Here is a 22249-nt window from a genome sequence, read left to right as displayed (position 1 = left end):
TAGAAAAGTAAGACCCAAATAAATCTAAAATCAGCAAAAGGAAGAAAATAATAAAAATAAGAGCAGAAATCAAAAAATTAAAAAGAGAAGAACAATATAGAAGGCCAAGAAACCAACAGCTGGTTCCTTGAAAAAGATTTAAAAATGAACAAACCTTTAATACTGAAAAATAAAAAAAAAGAGAGAGAGAGAGAAAAGACACAAGCTACCAATAACAAGAAGGAAACAGGAGATAGACCCCACAGATATCAACAGAATAGTAAGAGAACATTATGAACCACACAATAAATTCTACAAGTTAAACGAAATGAACCAATTCCTTGAAAAGCAGAAGCTTTCCCCCTGCAATTGCAGAATAAGGCAAGGATGTTCATTCTCAAAACTTTTATTCAACATACTAGAAATTCTGGCCAGTGCGATATCGCAAGAAAAGAAAATAAAAAGTATGGAGGACAAAAAGAAAAAAAAAAATCAAACTATCCCCATTTGCAGATGATATGATATTCTACATTAAAAAAAAAAATCTCCAAAAATCTGGAGAAAAATTTCCAGACTAATTAGTGAGTTCAGATAATAAGGTCATAGGATACATAAGGTCATATAAGATAAACATACAAAAATCAATTGTGTCTCTATTTACTAGCAATGAATATGTAAACACTAAAATTAAAAATACAATACAACCAAAATCATCCAAAATAAAATTAAATACTTAGAAGTACATCTAACAAAACCTATACAGGACTTGTATTCTGAAAACTACAAAATGCTGACAAAAGAAAAAAAAAAGAATGTCTAAATAAATGGAGAGACATACTGTGTCCATGGATTAGAAGAATCAACATAGTAATAATGTCAATTCTTCCTGAATTGATATTTGACAATTAATGGTTGATAATTGGCAATTGACAATGAAATTTTTATCAAAATCTCAACAAGATTTTTTTATAGAATAAAGATATTCTAATATTTAATGGAACGGTAAGGAAACTAGAAAAGAAAAACAATTTTAAAAAAAATAATCAAGTGGGAATACTGAATTCTATGCATTTTCAAGACTTATCATATAGCTACAGTAAATCAAGACTGTATAATATTGGAAGAGGATTAGACACAGAGACACCATGGGACAGACTAGAGAGCCCAGAAACAAACATACACAGGTATGACTAATTGATACTCGACAAAAAAAATCCAACGAGAAAATGGCAAAAGACACGAGCAGACATTTCACCAAAGAAGACGTACAGATGGAAAATAATCATGGGAAAAGATGTTCCCCTTCATTAGCCATTAGAAAATGAAAATTAAAACCACAGTGTTGTATCACTACACACCTAGCAAATGGCTAAAATAAAAAATGGTAACAACAACAAGTGGTGAAAATGCATTGCTGGATTGCTCATACATTGCTAATGAGGACATAAAATGCTGCCACTACTCTGGAAAATAGTTTGGCACTTTCTTAATGAAAACTAAACTAAACTAAATATGCAACTGGGATATGAGCCAGCTATTGTACTTCTGGGAATGATCCCAGGGAAGTGAAAACTTAGGTTTACACAAGAACCTGTGCATGAATATTCATAGCAGCTTATTCATAATAGCCAAAAACTAGAAACAACCCAGATGTCCTTCAATGTATGAATGTTTAAACAAACTGTGGCACATCCATACCATGGAATATGACACCACAATAAAAAAGAAAGAGCTGTCCACGCATGCAGTGACTTGGAGGAATCTCCAGGGAATTATCTTGTATGAAAAAAGCCAATCCCTAAAGGTTATATACTGCATAACTCAATTTACATAATATTTTTGAAATTAAAAAATATAGAAATGGAGAACAGATTAGAGGTTGTCAGAGTTTAGGGAGAGGGTGGAGGAAGAATACAAGTGAGAGAGTCTATAAAAGGGCAACAGGAATGATCTTTGTGGTGATGGAAATGTTCTGTATCCGGACTACATCAATGACAATATCCTGATTGTGATACTGTAGCATAGTTTTGCAAGATCTTACCACTGGAGGAAATTGGTAAAGAATACATGATCTCTTTATGTATTATTTCTTGCAAATGTATATGAATGTATAATTATCTCAAAACTAAAAGTTTATTTTTTAAAAATGATGGTCTAAATGTAACACTACAGAGAAAATCATCTAGTGATGAAAGAATCGCTCCCTCACCCCCACGAAGCCTTCCAATATACTCCTTCTACTCTGATGACTCAGATCTTTGGAGAAAAAGGAGTCTTTAGAAAGACAACATAAAAAATGACAAGAATTTTCATAATTCACAATAGTCTTTTGTGCACAGTAGTAGCAGCATCTACAAGACTGCCCTCTGACACTCATTTTACCTTTAATTTCCCTGTCCTGTTCTTCCACTCTGGAGCAGACAGTCCTCGTTAAACCCTCCACAACTGTGTTCATCAGGTCAAATTCGGCAACGTTGTACACGTGAGTGCTGTCCGGTTCCGAGGCGATCTCCTGAAGTTCATTCACATCCGCATTTTTCACCCCTTGTATTGAGGACAACAGAGAGGATGGTGACATCACGCCCCACTGGATAGAGCAACTGCAGTGGACATGACCTGACCCAGTCAGTCTCCACTGCGATCAAAGCATCTGCTACTTGTGTGGCTTTTTATTTGGGGGGTGGGGGGTGGGGGGCAATAAATAATGAAAATTTTAATTTAAAAACACACACATGAAATAAATTGATGAGATGAAAAATAGCTAAATCTTATATCTATTACATAACAGAAAGCAATAGCTCTGATTCTAACAAATGATGCACGTAGAAAGAAAATACACAAGAAAAGGGAAGAGCAATAATATGTATCATCAAAGAAAGAAGATATTACATGCATCTGTCCTGACAAACAGCAGTTGGGGCCCCCATCTCAGAGGCTGGTTCAGTTACTCCCCACCTGCTAATAGACCTGCAGTCTTGGATTTGGTTGAAAGTATTTGCTACTTTAAAGAGGCATGTTTCATGTCAGATTGTCTTTTTAAAGTCATCTTTAGGGGGCTGGCCAGTTAGCTCATTTGGTTAGAGCACAGTGCTGATAACACCAAGGTCAAGGGTTTGGATCCCTTTACCAGCCGGCTGACAAGAAAAGGAAAAAAAAGTCAGCTTCAGAATCATTTTTAAATGATTAGATATTAATTGCTCCGTACATCTTAACAGGAAGATGACTTGATGAAACTAACTTCTGTCTTGCATGAATATTGTGGAAGAAATAGTAATTAAACCAGTACTCTAAACTTCAAAGCATGAGGTTTAAATTTCTATAAAATAAATTTACTTTAATTGAGAGATACTCCTAGAACAATAATTATATATATTTAAAGTTATTATTATTATATAGCATTAAGCCAAAGAGAAAGCTTGGGGAAAAAATTTAATGTACTTAACTACAATATGCTATCTAGTACCCCCTGCAATTTTGCTAATACAAAAAGGAGAGTTCTGGCCCAACATCTACTGATTCTATTACTACAGGTCAAGCCGGGTGTCTGGAATAATGCAGGGAACAGAGGAGGACAGAAAGCAGTGAACCCTAACACTTAACACTTAGAGTGTGTTTACTATGCCCCAGGCACTGGAGAAAGTATTTTTCATATATTAACACATGTAATCTTCACAACTCATACTATGAATTTACCACTATTGTTTCTGCCACTTTACAGATAAGTAAATGTGAACAGAAAGGTTAATTAATTTGCTCAGGGATACACAGCTAGTAAGTGTACAGCTGGAATTCCACAATATCACACTGCCTTGCAGAAGGTTGTACATTAAAATGGGTAAATATTTACCAACAAAATTAGAGATGGAATAGGAGAGGCAGAAGGTTAGGTTTTATGGGTGTGAAGGTAGATTTCTCTTTCCCAAGCTTCAGCAAATGGGGAGGATTTCTTTAAAGATCCCTGTTGTTTCAATCATCTGAGGGTATTAAAAGGAGGTACTGGGATAGCAAAAAAGAGAGATTACCTGGGGCGACATGAATTACTTCTTAGATGCCTGGCTGTGCCAATTAATTTATCTTTCAACCTCAACATACTGAGTAACAAAGCATTAGTTGTCTCTGAACTATTTGCTTTAGGAGGTTGTAAGACAATAATACTGCTGATTTCCAGGTAATTCTCAGAGAAAAAGTCCAAATCACATCTGGCTGAATTCTCTTAAAGTTTTGTTTAAAAACTCAACTGTTCATTATTAACAAGAGCAGAAAATGGAGGGTAAACACATAGATTAATCTCCCAGTAGTTTAAGTCTTCCGCAGAGATTTCCTTTATTGGACAAAGGGATAGAAAAATAAAAAATAAATCTCTCTGATGTTTCTTGCCTGAAGGACTGCTACAATAGCTTCTAAAGTGCACATCTGAATCAATATAACATTGAGTGTGTGCTGAAGCAATGAGCTTAGTGTCAATACTACTTCTTCATGGCATTCAGTTAAAACCCACAAGTTTGAACTTATAAGAATATTCTAGAAAAGATAGTTCCAAATCTGTTTCTCTCTCACCTTTCTGAATAAAATAGTTTGACTGCTAGAGCTGCATGGAAAAAAGAGAAAGCACTCATCATGTCTTGGAAGGAATTTGTTTTGTAAGGAATTTGCCTTGCTCATCTCTGTACCCAACACTCACCATGATGCCTGGCACACAGTAAGGAAGAAAATACTTCTGGAAGGAAGCATTCTATAAATCATACTTTGAGTAGCAAATCTAGCAATGGGTCAGAGGAACTTTGTTTTCTCCTTGATAGCTCCGAAACTTCAGGGCAAGAAATGTTAAGGCCAAGCAAATTTGATTCAATTCCTAGAACCAAGTTCACATTTATCTTTAGGAGTGAAGCTACCATATGGTTAAAATCATTTAGTTTATGGCCCATTTGAGTTCCAGGGGTGTGCTGGTAAATATTTAACAGTCAGCTTTCTGCCTTGATTTCTAGTGTTTGCCAATTTCTGTAATATAAATACCCCACTATGACTTATTTCAAAATATCAGTGTGAGGTCACAGGATGCAGACTTGGGAAGAGATGTGTACAATTGGCTCTTGCAAACTGGTATGAGCTGGCTCCCGCACACCACTGAAGATATATCACCCGCCTCCCCTGCCACACACACATGCCCACAAAATAATAAGGTTATAATTTACCAAAATAAAGTTTAAACCTAATATATTCTTAACATTTTCCCTGGATTTCTTTTGCTCTTTCTTCTGTAAATGGGAAATGTAGCAGTAATAGCTGTATTACATATTATTATTATAGAATTACACCTCACTTATTTTAATAATAATAACATTTCTCTTACAAGTGCCTTTCATAAGCATTTTTATTTTTAATACAAAGGGTAATATATCTATCTTAGAAATCCTTTAGACCACTAAATTATTCAACAATCATTTATTGGACACAGTGTCAAGCACTGGGGTAGGTGATCAAATGAAGAGATGAACAAGATACAACCTCACCCTCACTGTCTGGAGCTGCTGCAGGGATGTGGGCAAGGAAAGGGAGGGGAAAGCACAGTTTCTACAGCTGCTGCAGCTGTTCTCAGATGGACTTGGCCGAACGCTAGTAAGAAATAAGTTCTGAAAAAAGTCTGATCTGAAACAGGCTCTAATGAAATAAAAGGTATAAACAGGGAATTTCTTTTTTTTGTTGTTACTGAATCACAGTTGATTGTACATACTTGTGGGGTACACAGTTGAATATCAATACCTGTCTGCAATATGTGATGCTCAAAGCAGGATAATTAGTATATTCAACATTTTACAGTGTAATCGTTTTTCGTGGCCCTTTACCTCTGGTAACCTCAGTTCTGTTTTCTCCTTTTAAAAGTTCAATGTAGTATTGGGATTGTTGTATCTTTTACTTTTCTTTCTTTCTTTTTTTTTTATTCGCTTATTTTTTTAGCTCCCACTTATGAGTGAGAACATGCATTGTTTCTCTTTCTGTGTCTGGCTTTCAACAGGGAAATTTTTAGGATCTTTCTCCAAGGGAGAGAAACTTACCAATATATATAGAGAGGAGATATTCCACCAGATTTACCAGTAGTTCTCAACCCCGGAGAGTGTTTTTAAAGTACAGTTCTGGGAACGTTTTTAAAGTACAGATTCCCAGGCCCTTTCTCTCTGGATATTTCAATTTAGTGGGACAAGAACGGGACACCCGGGAACCTGTATTTTTTATACTGGTACCCAGTATCTCTCCTAACTGGTATGTAACACCAGAGTGGAGAGTATCCTCTTCTGATAGAAGAAATATCTCACAGACAGTTCACAAAGAGAAGATTGCACCATGTTCTTGGTAAATGCATTTTAATTGAACTAAATATTGACAGCAAATAGAATAATTAAATATATAAAACATAATGAAATGGATCATTCATAATAACCAATTTTAAATATCTTCAGAGACCTGTTGAGGAATGTGCTGTGGCACTTTGATTTGAATTTCAGTGTTGCTTGGGAACTGGGCTTTTTTGTTGCTGAAATAGTTTGTAGGTCTCTGCCAAACAGAAGACCTGCCTATTGCCAAAGATAATGTAAACATTTTAATCAACAGGAAAGTTGCATTATATAAATATTTTGTAGTTATTCTGAATGTATGCCATATATATGCTTTTCCACAAGAATGATACCCTGTAAAGGGTTAGTTTTAAATAAATAATCTTGCTTATTTAGAACTTCACACTATTTTTAAATAGCTGCAGGATCCTAATTCCTCGAAAATAATAAATTCATTTCTCCCTGTACTACCAGAAAAGAGATAGCTATAAAATGACCCTAAAGAGAAAATTATGACTAATTAAAGGGTAACAAACATGTACTTAACCTTTGCATGCCACATTATGCTTTTCACAACATTTTATGTATGATGTCTCACCTAGAGATCCTCCCACTGAGAGATATATGACAGTTGGCATCACTCCCATTTTAAATGTAAGGAAGCTGGGCTCAGATCACAGGGCTGGCTAGGACAAGAGCCAGAACTAGAACGTGCTCAAGTCTCCTGGCTTTCAATGAAGTGCACTTGGCATTACACATTGTTTTAAGTGGTCATTTGTCTTTGCCCATAGCTGAAACAGGACCACGAAGAATACATACCTATGGCAAACAGTTCTACACCAGACTCACGAAGGTTTCTGGATGGTGGAATAATATCATCTTGGGATTTTCCATCTGTGATTAAAATGCCAATTTTGGGTACTCCCATCCTTGCTCCTGCTTCTGGTTTAAAGCTATTTTCGAAAATGTAGTTCAAAGCAAGACCTGGGAGAAAACAAGGAAAAATAAACACAAACCAACCATCTCTAATAAAAAGCCTTCTAATTCTGCAAAATGTAACCACAAGATGACTAGCTTATTGAACTAAAAGAGTTTTTATTAGATGTGAAGCTTTAGTTTTACAACAACCTTGTTCTTGACAGATCTACTGAAAAACTAAAATCAACCAGAATGAAGGTAATAAAAATAATTGAATACTACATCATTTCAGAAACTAGCATTAATAAAGAACATTGAATGAATGGCCAATGGATGTTAACAGATCTTGTGTGCCAGAAATATAAACCTTTATATTTTAGGATGAAGCAAGAATACCCACACAGTAGTGACTGTCTCAAAATATCACTATGCTTCCAACTTTGTTCATGATATTCTAAAGAACCAAAATGTCTCTTTTTCTCTTTTTTAGGAGTAGTGGGGACAGACCTAAATCATAATTGTACTTCTGCCTTTTGAATGTGACAATTTCCACCCAGAAAAAATTAAGAAGTGCTGCAATATTGTTATAGGATTTGTGTTTAATAATCTGTTTGCTGTATTAACAAAAATTCTGTTAGATTATGCCTCAAGTTGGCAAAGCAATTACCAGGATTTCAGTGGTTTACCTAAAAGTCAATAACAGCGTCTGTATTATTTCAGCTGAGCAACTGTTACCAAGTGCCTGTGAAAGGCAATTGCATGTACTAAGGTTAAAATCTATACAAATCCCTTGTGGTTGTGCCATGGATACTTTTAATATACATATTCTTACATTAATCATTTATTTAAAATGCTGGTGTGCCAAAGATCCATAAATATATTCATGATAACTACTGATTACAGAATAAGGGCAAAGAAAATACCTTCTTTGAAAATCAGATAAGGGCCAGCCCATGGCTCACTCGGGAGAGTGTGGTGCTGATAACACCAAGGCCACGGGTTCGGATCCCTATATAGGGATGGCCGGTTAGCTCACTTGAGAGAGCGTGGTGCTGACAACACCAAGCCAAGGGTTAAGATCCCCTTACCGGTCATCTTTTTAAGAAAAAAAAAAAAGAAAGAAAGAAAATCAGATAGAAATTTGTTTTCATTTAAATGACAGGATGGAGGATGGCTGGAAGAGAATAGAGGTGAAAAGGGAGAAAGGAAAATGCTCTGACAAAGGATAGACCACTACTGAAGGCTGCTGGCCTCGGGAATGCTTTACTCTGTTCTAGCCCAACCAAGCCCTTCCTGACACACTATATTCCTATAGCAAAAGGAATGAGATATCTGGGTTTTAACTCTTAATGCTGAGTTTGGGAAAAGAGCCATCTAAGAATTTTAGGTGCTAGTTTGATTAAAAAATACTATGCTAACTCTTACAAAGTGGCAACATGAAATAATGAAACTATTCTTTGGCAAGATATATTGCTAAGAACGTGAACTGAATAAAACATACCTGTTAGTGTATTCCCACCCTTGTATGGAAGGTTCCGGACAGCTTCAATCACCTCATCTTTTGTGCTAAAAGCGTTCAGGTGCCATTCAATTCTGGGGTCGCCACTGTACTGCGCAAGACCTGGAAAAGAAAGATGACGTTACTCAAAGATCTAGAGGATTATTCAAGAAACTAGCATGATTAAGGGCCCAAACTTTGCAATATTTTTTTCTTTGCCTGTCTTTATACTTCCAAAAAGACTTCCTGACATCAATTAAAGGAGTCCAGTTGGATAACTGGCGGTGGGAGGAGTATGTATATTTTCTAGCCATTTAAAAGTGAGCACCAATTAAGTACTAAGCATTTTTTTTTAAAAAAGCCTGACCACGTTTGTAGATAAAAAGCCTATATTTCTTTGTTTTTGCTGTTGCTTTATTCTCAAAGGAATGGTGTCTGTTGATGGCTATTTTAAAGTTAAACTATGAGACTTCATGTAATAACAATTTATTATTTTTATTGTTTATAATATTGCTCAAAGATTTGCAACTTTTTTTTCTTTTGCTTTTTATCCTGGCTAGAATTAATTTGGCAAACATTATGTTGTACGATAAAACTATTTCCAATTTTCTTAGTCCAGCATTTCCCTGGATTCAGCTATTTCTCTTGAATAAAAAGAATACTGCTATGTGAGAAATTCTTAAACACAGCTGTAACTTTAAAAGTTTTATTATTATGAACAGAAGAGATTTTGGACTTTTCAGATAATCAAAATGTGTTCAATAATTAATAGAATGACAGTGTTAGCAAAAATTCGAAGGAATGAATATTTACTGATCCAAACATCAGCTTTTGGGAACAACAGTATAATTGATCCTGCAATTCTGAAAGTTACTTTGTAAAGAGTTTCTGAAATTTCTTAAAAAGCTTCCTAGCAGTTTTACACTGACAGCTGACTGTTAGTGTTAATAACAGATGTACCAATTCGTGTCTTCTCTGAGGCCACACTGAATGCTGTAACCAGGTTTTCCAAGAACTGCCGAACCAGTCTGAAGTTGAATCTCCCAATACTCCATGAACCATCCACCAGGATTACAATGTCAGCAATGGCTGGAGTTTGACAGACAAATTTCACTTCTGCAAAGCACAGACCAGAAAAGCACATATGTTACTCTTGGAACTTTTAAAAGAGTGAGTCTAGTTTAATGTCTTTCCGATAACTTAGTGCTAAGAATACAATAAAGTTCCCATTAAAGCAACTATCTTTTTACAACCCTTCCCTTAAATACATTTTTACAAGGAAAAAATTGTGGTAACAGTTGGCAGTAGAGCCAGTGTCCTGGAAATAGTTAGCAAAGTACTGGCAGGTTCACGCCACCCTGGCAACTCAGCCTTCTGCGTATTTTAGAAAGAAGTGTCTCTGCAAACTCATCCAGCTCTGGGCTTTAGCCTGCAGATTCTTTCCAGGAAAAATCTTAGCAACACCAGTGCGGGCCAGTCAGCTGAGATGGAAAGATGGCCAGGAAGCAAAAAGGCGGGCTCTCCCATTCTGATAAGTCTCTGCTAGAGGAAGTGATAGGAGAAAAGATATACGGGCTTCACGAATTCAAGGAAAAGTCAGGGCCATGCATTCAAGCTAAGAAAGGTACACAGACATTTGCTTAAGTAGGAAGGACTTCTGAAAGAAGAAAATTGGAAAAAGGCCCAAAAGTTTCCCCCAAATTTAAATTTGTTTGCATATTGTGTCTATGTGAAAATAAGATTTTGTCTCTGAAGATCCTTCAGGTAATTGATTTTTTAAAATGCCTCAGTTAGGACACAGAAAAGGATGTCCAGTGGTTGGAGTGGCACTACCTAAGCTTTACCTTCAGGGAAAGTCCCCAGGCACCTGCAGTGATGGGGAAGACAGTGAGGGCTAGTGAGGGCAAATAGCTAAGTCTTTACCACGGAGGGTGGGGGGCTGCCTGATATAGGGTAGGTCTTGTCCTTGAGCAGGTGAAAACCACCGTGTCTGGTCACACAGAGCCAAGATGCCAGAATATTCTTAAAGTGTTTTACAAATCCTTAAAAATGTCATGATATCTTTGGTAGTTTTAGTAGCATCACTTCACAGTCTAGTCTATGCTTCCAAAGGACTACTTAGCTTTGCTGAATTTTCTTATTAAGACTGGAGACCATGAAGAGTATGCATACATGTGTTCATTGTATCCATCTGAACTTCTTGCTGGCCCAGAAAAATCCCTGTTTAGTTTTTTTTTTTTAACATTAAAATGACAGTAAAATAAGATTTGAAATATTAATATAATGAAAACTAAAATACAGAAATGTTCATAAATGAATTGAATATGCTTTTATCTAAAAAAAAAAAAAAAGTTGAACTACTATGGTTAGCATAGGAAGTTTAACATATGGTATGTGTCTGTGCACCTAACAGTCCAAATTTTGCTTAAAAAATCTTTTCTTTTTTTCCAGACATATATATACATGGAATACTTGGATCTTTTTACCAGATGGGAAAAACATATTTGCCAATTAAATACTCCAATCTTCATTCTGGCTGAACAGTACGGCTCAATCCAAAGTTTATATATTAATTTTTTGGCACCAATTCCCCTTTCTTAATAACCAAATACAAAGACATCAGCTTTGTTTTTGTCAGCCCTACTGTACCACACTGAAAAAATTCTAAAACTGAATACTGCAAGAAAAATTTGCTCTCAAAAGGAGAGTAGTATTCTTTTTCTTCCAAAACTTACTGGGAATTTTATTTCACTTTTTAATTTATTATTTGGGAACAATGTAGAAAAAAATCTTAGAAAGAGAACATTTTTGTTTATTTAGAAGTGGAGTAAGAAAACTGGTATTTTTTGTTCTAAAAAATGATTTTCAATAAAAAATGATCTGTTTACTTAGCTCATCCAAGTCATAAGTGACTTGAAGATATAAATTCTATCTAACCCCTAAGTAAGATATAAAAAAAGATTGACTATAAATCAAAAGATTGATAACATTAATGATACTAAAATTTTAAAAGTTGGTTATCAAAAGACATCATAAAGAAAATAAAAAGATAAGGTAAAACTCTGAAAAGATGTGCACAATATAAAAACCTGAAAAATAATTAGTGTCAAGAATATATAGAGAACCATGAACAGACATGTCAGAGAACAGGAAATATATATGATCGATAAATGAATGAAGAGATGTTCAACTACATTAGTGGCCACAGAAATAAAAGCTAAGATCACAGTGAGATTCAATTTGTGCTCATTCACCTGCAAAATATTAATGTCTGATGCCATTTACAATTGCTCCAAAGATGATGAAATATTTAGGAATATACTCAACAAAACATATACAGGACACTGTGCTGATAATAAGAAAACCAATCAAAGAAATCAATGACTTAAATAAATGGAGAAATTTGCTGTGTTTATGAATTAGAAGACTCAGCAAAAGAAAGATGTCAATTACTCTCAAATTGATCTATAGATTTAGTATGATTCCTATCTAAAACCCAGGATGGTTTTTTAAACAACATAAACAAGCTCATTCTAAAATTAAATGGAAAAATGCAGACCCCAGAATAGCTAAAACAATCATGACAAAGAAGAATAAAGTTACAGGAATCACTTTACCCAATAATAAGCCTACTGTACAGATACAGTAATCAATATAGTATTTTGGAGGCATAGACATACACCTCAATGGAAAAGAACAGAAAGTTCAAAAATAGATGCACTTCAGTACGTTCCACTGATTTAAACAAATGTGTAAAAACACCTCAACAGATGGTGCTGGAAAAATTGGACATCCATAAACAACAACAACAAAAGAACCCTGACCTAAACCCCACACCTTATACCAAAATTTGTTCAAAATGGATCATGGACTTAAATGTAATACATAAAACTATAATACTTTTAGGGGGGAAAAAAGCAGAAAATCTTTGGAATTTAGTGCTCAGCAAAGAGTTCTTAGAGTCACCATCAAAAGTCCAATCCATAAAAGGAAAAGTGAATAAACCAGACTTCATCAAAATAAAGCACTTTTGCTCTGTGAAAGCTCAGATGAAGAGGATGAAAAGACAGGCTACAGACTGGGAGAAATATTTGCAAGCCACACATCCAACAAAGGACTAATATCAAGAATACATAATGAATTCTCAAAACTCAATAGTAAATAAATAAATAAATAAAATTAGAAAATTGCAAAAAGTTATAAATAGACATTTTACTGAAGAGGGTATACAGAACACAAAAAAGACGTTCATCACCACTAGCCATTAGGGAAATACAAATTAAAATCACACCGAGACATCACTGCATACCTATCTCAATGGCTAAAATAAAAAATAGTGACAATGAATGCTGGTGGGGACACGAAGACAATGGTTCACTCATACATTGCTGGTAGAATGTAAAATAGTACAACCACTCTGGAAAACAGCTTGGCAGTTTTTTAAGACAGCAAACATGCCAATACCGTATTATCCAATAATTTCAATTTTGGACGTTTATGCCAAAAATGAAAACTTATGTTCACACACGAAACTATACACGAATGTTCGTAGCAGCTTTATTCACAGTAGCCAAAAACTAGAATCAAATCAAAAATGAATCAAGCCACAGAAAAACACAAAAAAGAAAAATCTGGAATTAGTCCAGATGTTTTTCAACAGGTAAATAGTTAAACAAACATTCACACTATGGGATCCTACTCAGCAATAAAAAGGACAAAATTTTGATATATGTAACAACTTTGATGGCACTCCAGGGAATTATCCTGAGTGAAGAAAGCCAGTCCGCAAAGGTTATGTATTGCATGGTTTCACTTACGTAACGTTTTTTAAGTGAAAAAGCTTCAGAAATTGAGGTTCATGGTTTCCAAGGGTTAGGAATGGGGTTGGCTGGGTGGGAAAGAAGTGGGTGTGGTTATAAAAGGGAAAATCAAGGCATCTTTATGGTATGGAACTGTTCAGTACCCTGACTGCAGTTGTGGATACACAAACATACCCATGTGATCAAATTGTATAGAACTAAATAACACATACGAATACAAGTGAAAGTGAGAAGTCAGTATAAGTCAGAGGACTGTATCAACATCAACATGCTGATCTGATGTTGTACTAGAGTTTAGCAAAACAATACCATTGATGGAAAATCAGGATAAAAGGAAATAAAGGGGACAGGGGATCTTTCTGTATCATGCCTTACAGCTCCATGTGAGTCAACAGTTATCTCAATCAAAAATTCAATTAAAAAAGCATAAAGAATAAATAGTCTAGTAATACCAATTGTAGAAAAAGATATGGACCCTTAGGATCTCTTGCACATTGCTAGTGAAAATGTAAATTGTTGCTAATTCTTTGAGCACATTTTTGACATTTCCTTCTAATGTTGAATATTCACCTATATTGTCGCCCAGCAAGTGCACTGTTAAGTCTATAACAAGGGAAACACCCGCACACATACAACAGGAGGCAAGTAGAAGAAGTTTAGTCGTAGGACTGTTCACAATAGCAAAAAGGTGGAAACAACTCAAGCACCCATCAATAGGAAAGTGGATCGATAACTACGGCATACAACGAAATATTATAAAACTGCAAAACTGAACAGCTACACCGGAATCTGCAGTCTGAATAAACCTTAGCAACGTATCACTATTTGGTGGGGAAAAAAAGTAAGTCCCGAAGATTACATTTTACATGATATTTTTTTCTATAAACATAAAAATAACTTATGTAAAAATATTCAGTTTTTAAACATATGTACAAGAGTACTTCAAAAGGTTCATGGAAAGACTCATATTATCTTTCAATTCCATTTTTCCACAAATGTTTTGAAATACCTTCGTAGACGTTGTAGACCTTTCTAAAAAGGAAAGCAAGGGAATGATGGAGACAGGATCAAATTGGCAAATGCCTTGGGTGAGGGAACCAAGGCGTTGGCACAGCAGCAGTACCATATTATTAGTCGTAGGTTATGGTCAAGGTCTTAGATTTGGAGAAGTGAGGGCCTGAATGCTAACTATGCCATTAAAAATAAATAAGTAACTTTAAAAGAAGAGGAAAAAATCCAATCTGGCATGCACAACATTATCTAGAAAAATAATTTTAGTGTTTATGTCACACAGTTTAAGCACCAAGAGCCTTAAAAGCAAGCTATAACTCAGCATGTTTCATTTGAAATGAAAACTTATGTCCAGAGTTCTAATTTAAAGACTAGTATCTGTTACATCGGTAGAAAGATGCTCTTTTCAAGGATTTCAAAAGTTCAAAATCTATTATTGGTTTGCATTCCAAACTATGATTTTTCTTCAAGATTAGTACACTCTCACTTGGGAATGGTGAAAACAGTATTTTTTTCAAATATCCTAAACCCTGGTTATTAGTTCTAAGATACATCCAAACACATGATTAGTTCTAAGATGCATCCAAAATGAACCCTAATGACTATTTTCCATCGTAATAGGCACAAATGGAGTGTGTTCAGCTATAAGAAGGTTTAGCATAGGTAGAATTTTTTTATTTAGGATGTGCAGTATTTGTCTTGTCAGCAGTATCTGTCTGTGCCAGAGGCATGTTCAAATACTTGGGGCAAAGAGGTAATTTTAAAGCTTCTGTATTCAATAATCACACATCTCAAACATAATTCCAGCTTCAATAGTGAATCTTTTAAGAAATATATTCAAATCATTATCTACTAAAAACAGGAGCCCAGATTCAAAACTGAAGACAAATAATATCACCTTACCCCAGCAAACATGTTACCCATTTCACCATTCTTAAACAGAAAGACACCAATCAGAATAGAAACATTAGGCGCCTTCAAATGTGTTAAAAGAATCCAGTGGTAGAAAAGAAAACCAGATACGCCTGGGAGCCTAGGTGAATGTTGTGTGAAATGCAGCAGCCAAATGTACTTTAAATCTGCATTAAAAGGGAATAAGGATATATGATTTTATTGTTAGAACAATATACCATAATTAACTTTTTAAATAAAATAAATCCTTTTTGTCCTCAATGCTGTATTTAAAGTTAAAGAAAAGGGCCAGAGAAAATGACCTCTTGAACTGTATTTTAATTCAGCTCTTGGCTTAACATGGGCTTTATCTAAAAAGCAACTCTGAAAATATAGGTGGTGTAAACAAAGATGCTTAAGTAGCTGAACACAATCAAAGGAAAGCACTCAATTTGTAAACCAGATTACAAGGATAATGATAGTCTCATGTTACAGATAGAATCAGAAGGCACGATTGCACAAGTCCAGGAGGAACAATTCCCATTATGTTTTCCACCCTCAGAGTTGCATGATGAGGAGGTTTGGGAGAACTAATGATTTCATAACATTCCATCTCTGAAAGTTGTGTACATCATTATATCAAATGTTAAGCCCTTCACACTTATCTACTGACTTAATCCTTGCAACAACTCTACCAGACAAATACTATTATTATCAGTCCCATTCGCAGCTGAAAATTACGACATACAAGGGCTTCATGATTTTCCCAGGGTGTCACACAGCTAAGAAGTGGCAAACCTGGAATTTGAATGTAGGTAATATGTCCCCACATTCAATGTTCTTTACCATAGGGCTATATTGACTTCAGGAAGGCACCCTACATTATATAAATTTAGAAAGCCTCTAATATAAAGCAGCATCTCTTTAGGATTTGCCCCGGCTGTGTCCACAGCTGATGTGTGTTGTCTGCAACATCTCCAGTGATCTAAGACTTTCCCTCCCAAATGAAGGTACCTGATACTAAAGCAGCCCATGTGAAAAGCGTCCCTCTAGCAGTAATTGTATACTAATTTTATTGTTACTGACATCATAAGGAACTCTAAGCCCATGTTTATTAATTTGATATTATGCAACTAATTTGCTGGGTGAAATTTATTAATTTATTAAGAGTATATTTATTTAGTGCTTACTATGTACCTAGCGCTGTCTGGGCAACCAGGGACACAACAAAGTTCCTGACTTCAGGCACCTTAAGCTCTCAGTGAAAGGAAATGGACTATAATAAAAGAACATTAAATCATATTTTAAAAGACACTTTATAGAAATAAACAAAACCATATGCAGACTAGCTGTATGGTGGTAGTGCTACTTTAAAGAGAATGGTATGAAAATACCAAATTAAATGTCTTCCTTTTAAACCATATTATTCATCTCGTTTTAATGGCATTCAAATTAAAGACCTAATTAGGGTTTATGAGGGCACTTCAAAAAGTTCACGGAAAGATTCGTATTATCTTTTAATTCTATTTTTCCACAAACTTTTTGAACTACTCTCATATACAGAAATGTTTACAATGTATTTATGGAGAAAACTATTCACCGACATAGTGAAAATAGAAAAGGGAGAACTGACAGAAGACTTTTTCTGCCACATAAACTCCTATTCATCCTTCAAAACCCAGGCTGCACTTCACCAGCTCCATCAATCTTTTCCCGCAGTCCTCAGATGGGACTCGTCACCTGCCCCTTTCTACTGCCTCTGCATTTGTACTATCTGCAGTTTTGTTTTCTGCAGTTTCTGTTACCGTCAGTCAACCATGGTCTGAAATACTAAATGAAAAATTCCAGAAATAAACAATTCATAAGTTTTAAGTCGCACACCACTCTGAGTAGCATGATGAAATCTTGCGCCATCCCATTTCATCCTGCCCCAGGATGTGAGTTATCCCTTTTCCCAGCATGTCTGTCCACCTGTTAATTACTTAGTATCCATCTAGGTTATCAGATGGTTATCAGATCACTGTCATGGTATCGCAGTGCTTGTGTTCAAATAATCCTTATTTTACTCAGTAATGGCCCCAAAGTTGCAAGAGTATGATGTTGGCATATTGTTTTAATTGTCCTATTTTATTATTATTGTTATTAATCTCTTACAGTGCCTAATTTATACGTTAAACCTAATCATAGGCTTTTATGTGTAGAAAAAAACTGTGTGTATATATACAGGATTCAGTACTACCCGCGGTTTCAGGTATCCCCTGGGGACCTTGCAATGTATCCCCTGCAGTTAAGTGGGGACCACTGTACTCATTGCCCTGGAATATTAAGACTTGCTTCCATTTCTGTCTCCTTGATTAGACTGAACATCTTGAGGAGTGAGGGCTTTTGTGTCTTATCTTTTTAGCCCCTTTGTCCTGCTCCCTTCTTGGCGTAATATACCTCAATGAATGTGCACTAAATTAAATTGTGTTGTTAAACAAGGATTCCTCTGTTCATACAATTCATACCTCTCACAGGGCACTAGAGAAATGAGCTATGATGGCTCAATTACATGTGGTCGCTCCTCCTGCCCTGCCACACTACCACACTGGGAAAGTGGATTACAGTTATTTAGGGATTGGGAGGGCTGCCTGTCTTCCCTGATATTTTCCCAGTGCTGGAGGCTAAGCTGAATGAAAGGAGAGTGTGTACTATTTTCACTCACACTGTCTTACTATGCAGTCAGAAAACCCCACAGTGATTTCACCACAACTGGTCTAGGATTCATTTAGTGGCTTTGAATTATTTTTTTCTATGCCACTAACAAAATATCTAGCTAGGCCATTCACTAACCAAGACATTTGAAGGAAAACTGTGGTCACAGAACGATTTTTCACTTAAGTCTCCTGTGAGGTTAAATTCAAGTTTCCAAACCAAGAGTAAAAGAAAATCCCTGTGAATATGGTGCAGAACTCTTGGAAGTTCGCCATTACCAAGCAGAAATTGGCTACAGCCACATCACTGAAGATTTTTTTTCAAAGAGTTAACATCATCTTCTACCCGCCAAATGCTCAATGGTTCTAAAAGGGTTTTATTATTTTCTTAATTTATTATTAGCATATTCATTCTTACAAATTGTGGTATTTCTTTATGCCCTTTGCCCAACCTATCACTTCCCAAACCCCATCCCGCCCATCTTTAGTATCCTTAGGCTTGTTCTCTCCTGAAAGTTCAATGTATTGTTGTGGATTTTTCTTTTATTTCTTTCCTTCATTCCTTCCTTCCGCCCTGCCTTTCCTCCTTCCTTCCTTCCTTCCTAGAAGCCAGTTATGAGTGAGAACATGCGGTGTTTCTGTTTCTTTGTCTGGCTTATTTCACACAACATAATTTTCTCCTGACTCATCCGTGTTGCTGCAAATGGCAGAATTTCATTCTAAAAGGTTTTTTTTTTTTAATACATTGGCACATTCTGATTCTCACAACATTCCTATGAGGAGCCATTATTGTTCCTATTTTTAGAAAATAAAATTGAGGTTCAGAGAGAACAAGTGACTGACTCATTGGTTACTGGTAGAGCCAGGACTGGATACCAGATGTTCTAAATGTTTGGTCCAATAAGGCTTTTCCAACACACCATGCTATTGCCACCACGGAAGTTGTCCTCGCAGAAAGCAACATGGATGGTCAGGTATGAGATAACATCAGAAATTGTCTATCTAGTGGACGTGGAGCAAGGGGCTCGTTTCAGTTGCGTCTGGAGTTTGCATTACTCAGGGCGAGCTTAGTACTCATTTAATCCATTCTTGGTGGCAACGTACCTTTGAAAAGCATCCCCGATAGATGACTGCCCTACTAAAACAACACTCCCCATTACTCTCTTCCTTTATCCTGTTTTATTTTTCTTTACAGAACGTCTTACTTCCTAGGAATGTATTATATAGTGTGATGGTTAATTTTTTGTGTCAACATGACTGGGCCATGGGGTGCCCACATATCTGGCCAAACATTATTCTAGATGTGTCTCTGAGAGTATTTCTGGATGAGATTAACAGTTGAATTGGGAGACTGAATAAAGCAGATTGCCTTCTCTAATGTGGGTGGGCCTCATCTAATTAACTGAAGGCCCAAGTAGAGCAAAAAGACTGAGAGAGAGAATTCCTTCTGCCTGTCTGCCCTGAGCTGGGACATCAGTCCTTTCCAGCCTTCAGACTTGAACTGAAATATTAGCTATTCTTGGGTCTTAAGCCTGCTGGATTTTGAACTGGAACTTACACCATCAGCTATCCTGGTTCTTAAGTCTTTGGATTTGGACTAAAACTACACCATTGGCTCTCCTGGGTCTCCAGCTTGTTGACTGTAGATCTTGGGACCCCTCAACCTCCATATTCATGTGAGCAATTTCTTACAGTAAATCTCTTTCTCCATGTGTACACATGCATACACACATACACATGCACACACACAGACACATGAAGAGTCTTCAAAAAATTCAGGGAAAGATTCATATTATCTTTCAATTCCATTTTTCCATGAAATTTTTGAAGTAACCTTGCATATACATACTGTTGGTTCTGTTTCTTGAGAGTCCTGACTAGTACATATAGTTATTTATTTATTGACGGTGACAGACACTTTTCATTGCTTCCTTTTCTTTTTTTACAATAACAATTTAAAACCTACCATTTAGTGACTGCTTTCATCAGATGCTTTGCAAACATCTTTTCCATTTAAGCCTGATATTAATCCTATAAGGTAGGCCTCCTTCTCACTTCATAGAGAAAGAAAGGTTAAATGACTAGCGAGGTTCAAAACTTTGCCCACCACCACACAAGGAGCAAGTGGAATAACTGAATTCAAATCCAGGACTGACTCCAAGGCCTGAGATGTCTAGCTGTTGTGCTATTCAAGTACTGTCACAGAAAAAAAGAAAAGTATTTGAAAGGAAGAAAAAGAAGAAGGAAAGGGTGGATGGAGGAAGGGAGGGAGGAAGGAAGGGAATAAGGGAGGAAGGGAGGAAGGAAGGAAGGAAGGAAGGAAGGAAGGAAGGAAGGAAGGAAGGAAGGAAGGAAGGAAGGAAGGAAGGAAGGAAGGAAGGAAGGAAGGAAGGAAGGAAGGAAGGAAGGAAGGAAGGGGAGGAGGAAAAGATTAAAGATAGCACAAAATCAAAGCTATACTTGTTTGTCCTGTATTCAACCTGGGATGAATAACATCATAACACCTTGCAGGAATGTGAAGTCCAATTGCTGCACCACTGCCAAAAGTGCATTTCAGCTGTCACTCAAAACCCTGCATCTTAACATAACTGACTATCCCATAAACACCACATTCATCACATTTCTCCTCTGCTCTAATCCATAGGACCGGGAGAAGACATGACAGCTGTCTTCAAATATTTAAAGGGCTGTCATACCGAAGATGGATTAGTAGTGTGCTATATGCCCACAGTAATGTACAAGGTGGCAGATTTCAACTCAGTTACAGACAGGATATCCAAAGACTACTGCCTCAGGAAATAATAGGATCTCTGTTCTTGAAAACAGATATGGAACAGCACTTGAAGAAATGGCTGAGGATCCTGTGCCATTCTGTCATTTGGTTGAACTATACACTCTCAAAGTGACTTCCAGCACTAAATTTCAAGATTATTTCTTCCTCCACCTACCAACGTGAGCCTAAACTATTAATTGTATTTTTCAAAGCTCTTCCTTTCCACTTCACTTGACTTGTCCATATTTATCATTTCATCCCAATATTTCTCTTCTTTCCCCCAACAACATTCCCATTTTGAGACTTTTGACTCAATTTTTATCCCCCCATCTTACCTACCCTCTCCAAACTCTACCTACTTCAATGCAAGATTCCTAAACATATTTTACTTCCTTTGAAAATATGTGGTACTTCTTAAACACCTTTAAATAAAGTGTGATTTGAAGTCTTATTTGGGGCCAACCTGTGGCTCACTTGGGAGAGCGTGGTGCTGACAGCATCAGCTCAAGGGTTAAGATCCCCTTACTGGTCATCTTTTAAAAAAAAAATTTATTTGTACAATTATATAATTATTTCCTGATTTTCTTACATTAATACTGACCCATAAGAGGCTATTTTGCCTGATTGCTTCTTCTATTTAAAAATAATATTTGCTCAACTTCAGGAGCCAGTGTATTATATTCCCATTTATTTTCAGCTCTGAATATAGTACTGCATGATTTGGCTATATGTTTACTGTACTTTGGTTGTTTAAGGTAATTTTCTGCAAACTGCAACAACTCAATCATCCCTGTTACTCCAATTCGTAAATAACGAACAGATCCTGACATTTTGCAATTGCTAAGGCCAAAACATCTGCTCAATTTTACACCAACACCCTGCAGGTACAGAGACAAGATGTTCAACAGAAAATTCTTTGACAAAAAGGAAAGCACTAATCAGACAAGCCCAGGCATTCCTACGGAGACAAACTCTGCCAAAATCAATAGCAGTACTCAGAGCTATAAAGTATCTGATTTTTTTTAAAGTGATATGTTACAAGTTCTTTAAAAAATGAAGACATTTGAAAAGCCTATTTCAGACAGAGCTGAGACTTCTTAATACCAGAGAATTCACAGGTTGAGAAGGATAAACTTTGCTGAAGGCCAGAGGAAAAGGCATCAAAATTCTTTATAACTAGCTTATCAAGGGCAGCGAGGGTGGAAGTGGGAGAAAACTGGCAGTCTAATGCTAGGAGAATTTCATCCTCTTACCCTCAGGAGTGCATAGGTATAATTGTATACATAGGTACAGTATATTTTGCAGGTGTTCAATGATTATTTTCTGAATGAGCAATC

At 36.2% G+C, this 22249-nt stretch overlaps 1 protein-coding gene across 2 annotated transcripts in view; it reads right to left on the bottom strand.

Annotated features, from left to right (window-relative positions):
* COL14A1 (collagen type XIV alpha 1 chain) overlaps nucleotides 1-22249 on the bottom strand; it is a 213435-nt gene that overhangs the window by 142389 nt on the left and 48797 nt on the right. For both annotated transcript variants that reach the window (XM_063079077.1, XM_063079078.1), the window contains exons 6-9: nucleotides 9685-9840; nucleotides 8728-8847; nucleotides 7128-7292; nucleotides 2362-2523 (exon numbers count right to left, since the gene is read on the bottom strand). In XM_063079077.1, the coding sequence (XP_062935147.1) occupies nucleotides 2362-2523; nucleotides 7128-7292; nucleotides 8728-8847; nucleotides 9685-9840 (603 nt within the window). The remainder of the gene's footprint in view (nucleotides 1-2361; nucleotides 2524-7127; nucleotides 7293-8727; nucleotides 8848-9684; nucleotides 9841-22249) is intronic.

The sequence above is a fragment of the Cynocephalus volans genome, chromosome 15 (genome assembly GCF_027409185.1).
Source record: "Cynocephalus volans isolate mCynVol1 chromosome 15, mCynVol1.pri, whole genome shotgun sequence".
NCBI classification, from domain to species: domain Eukaryota; kingdom Metazoa; phylum Chordata; class Mammalia; order Dermoptera; family Cynocephalidae; genus Cynocephalus; species Cynocephalus volans.
This window is presented reverse-complemented; position numbering and strand designations above follow the sequence as displayed.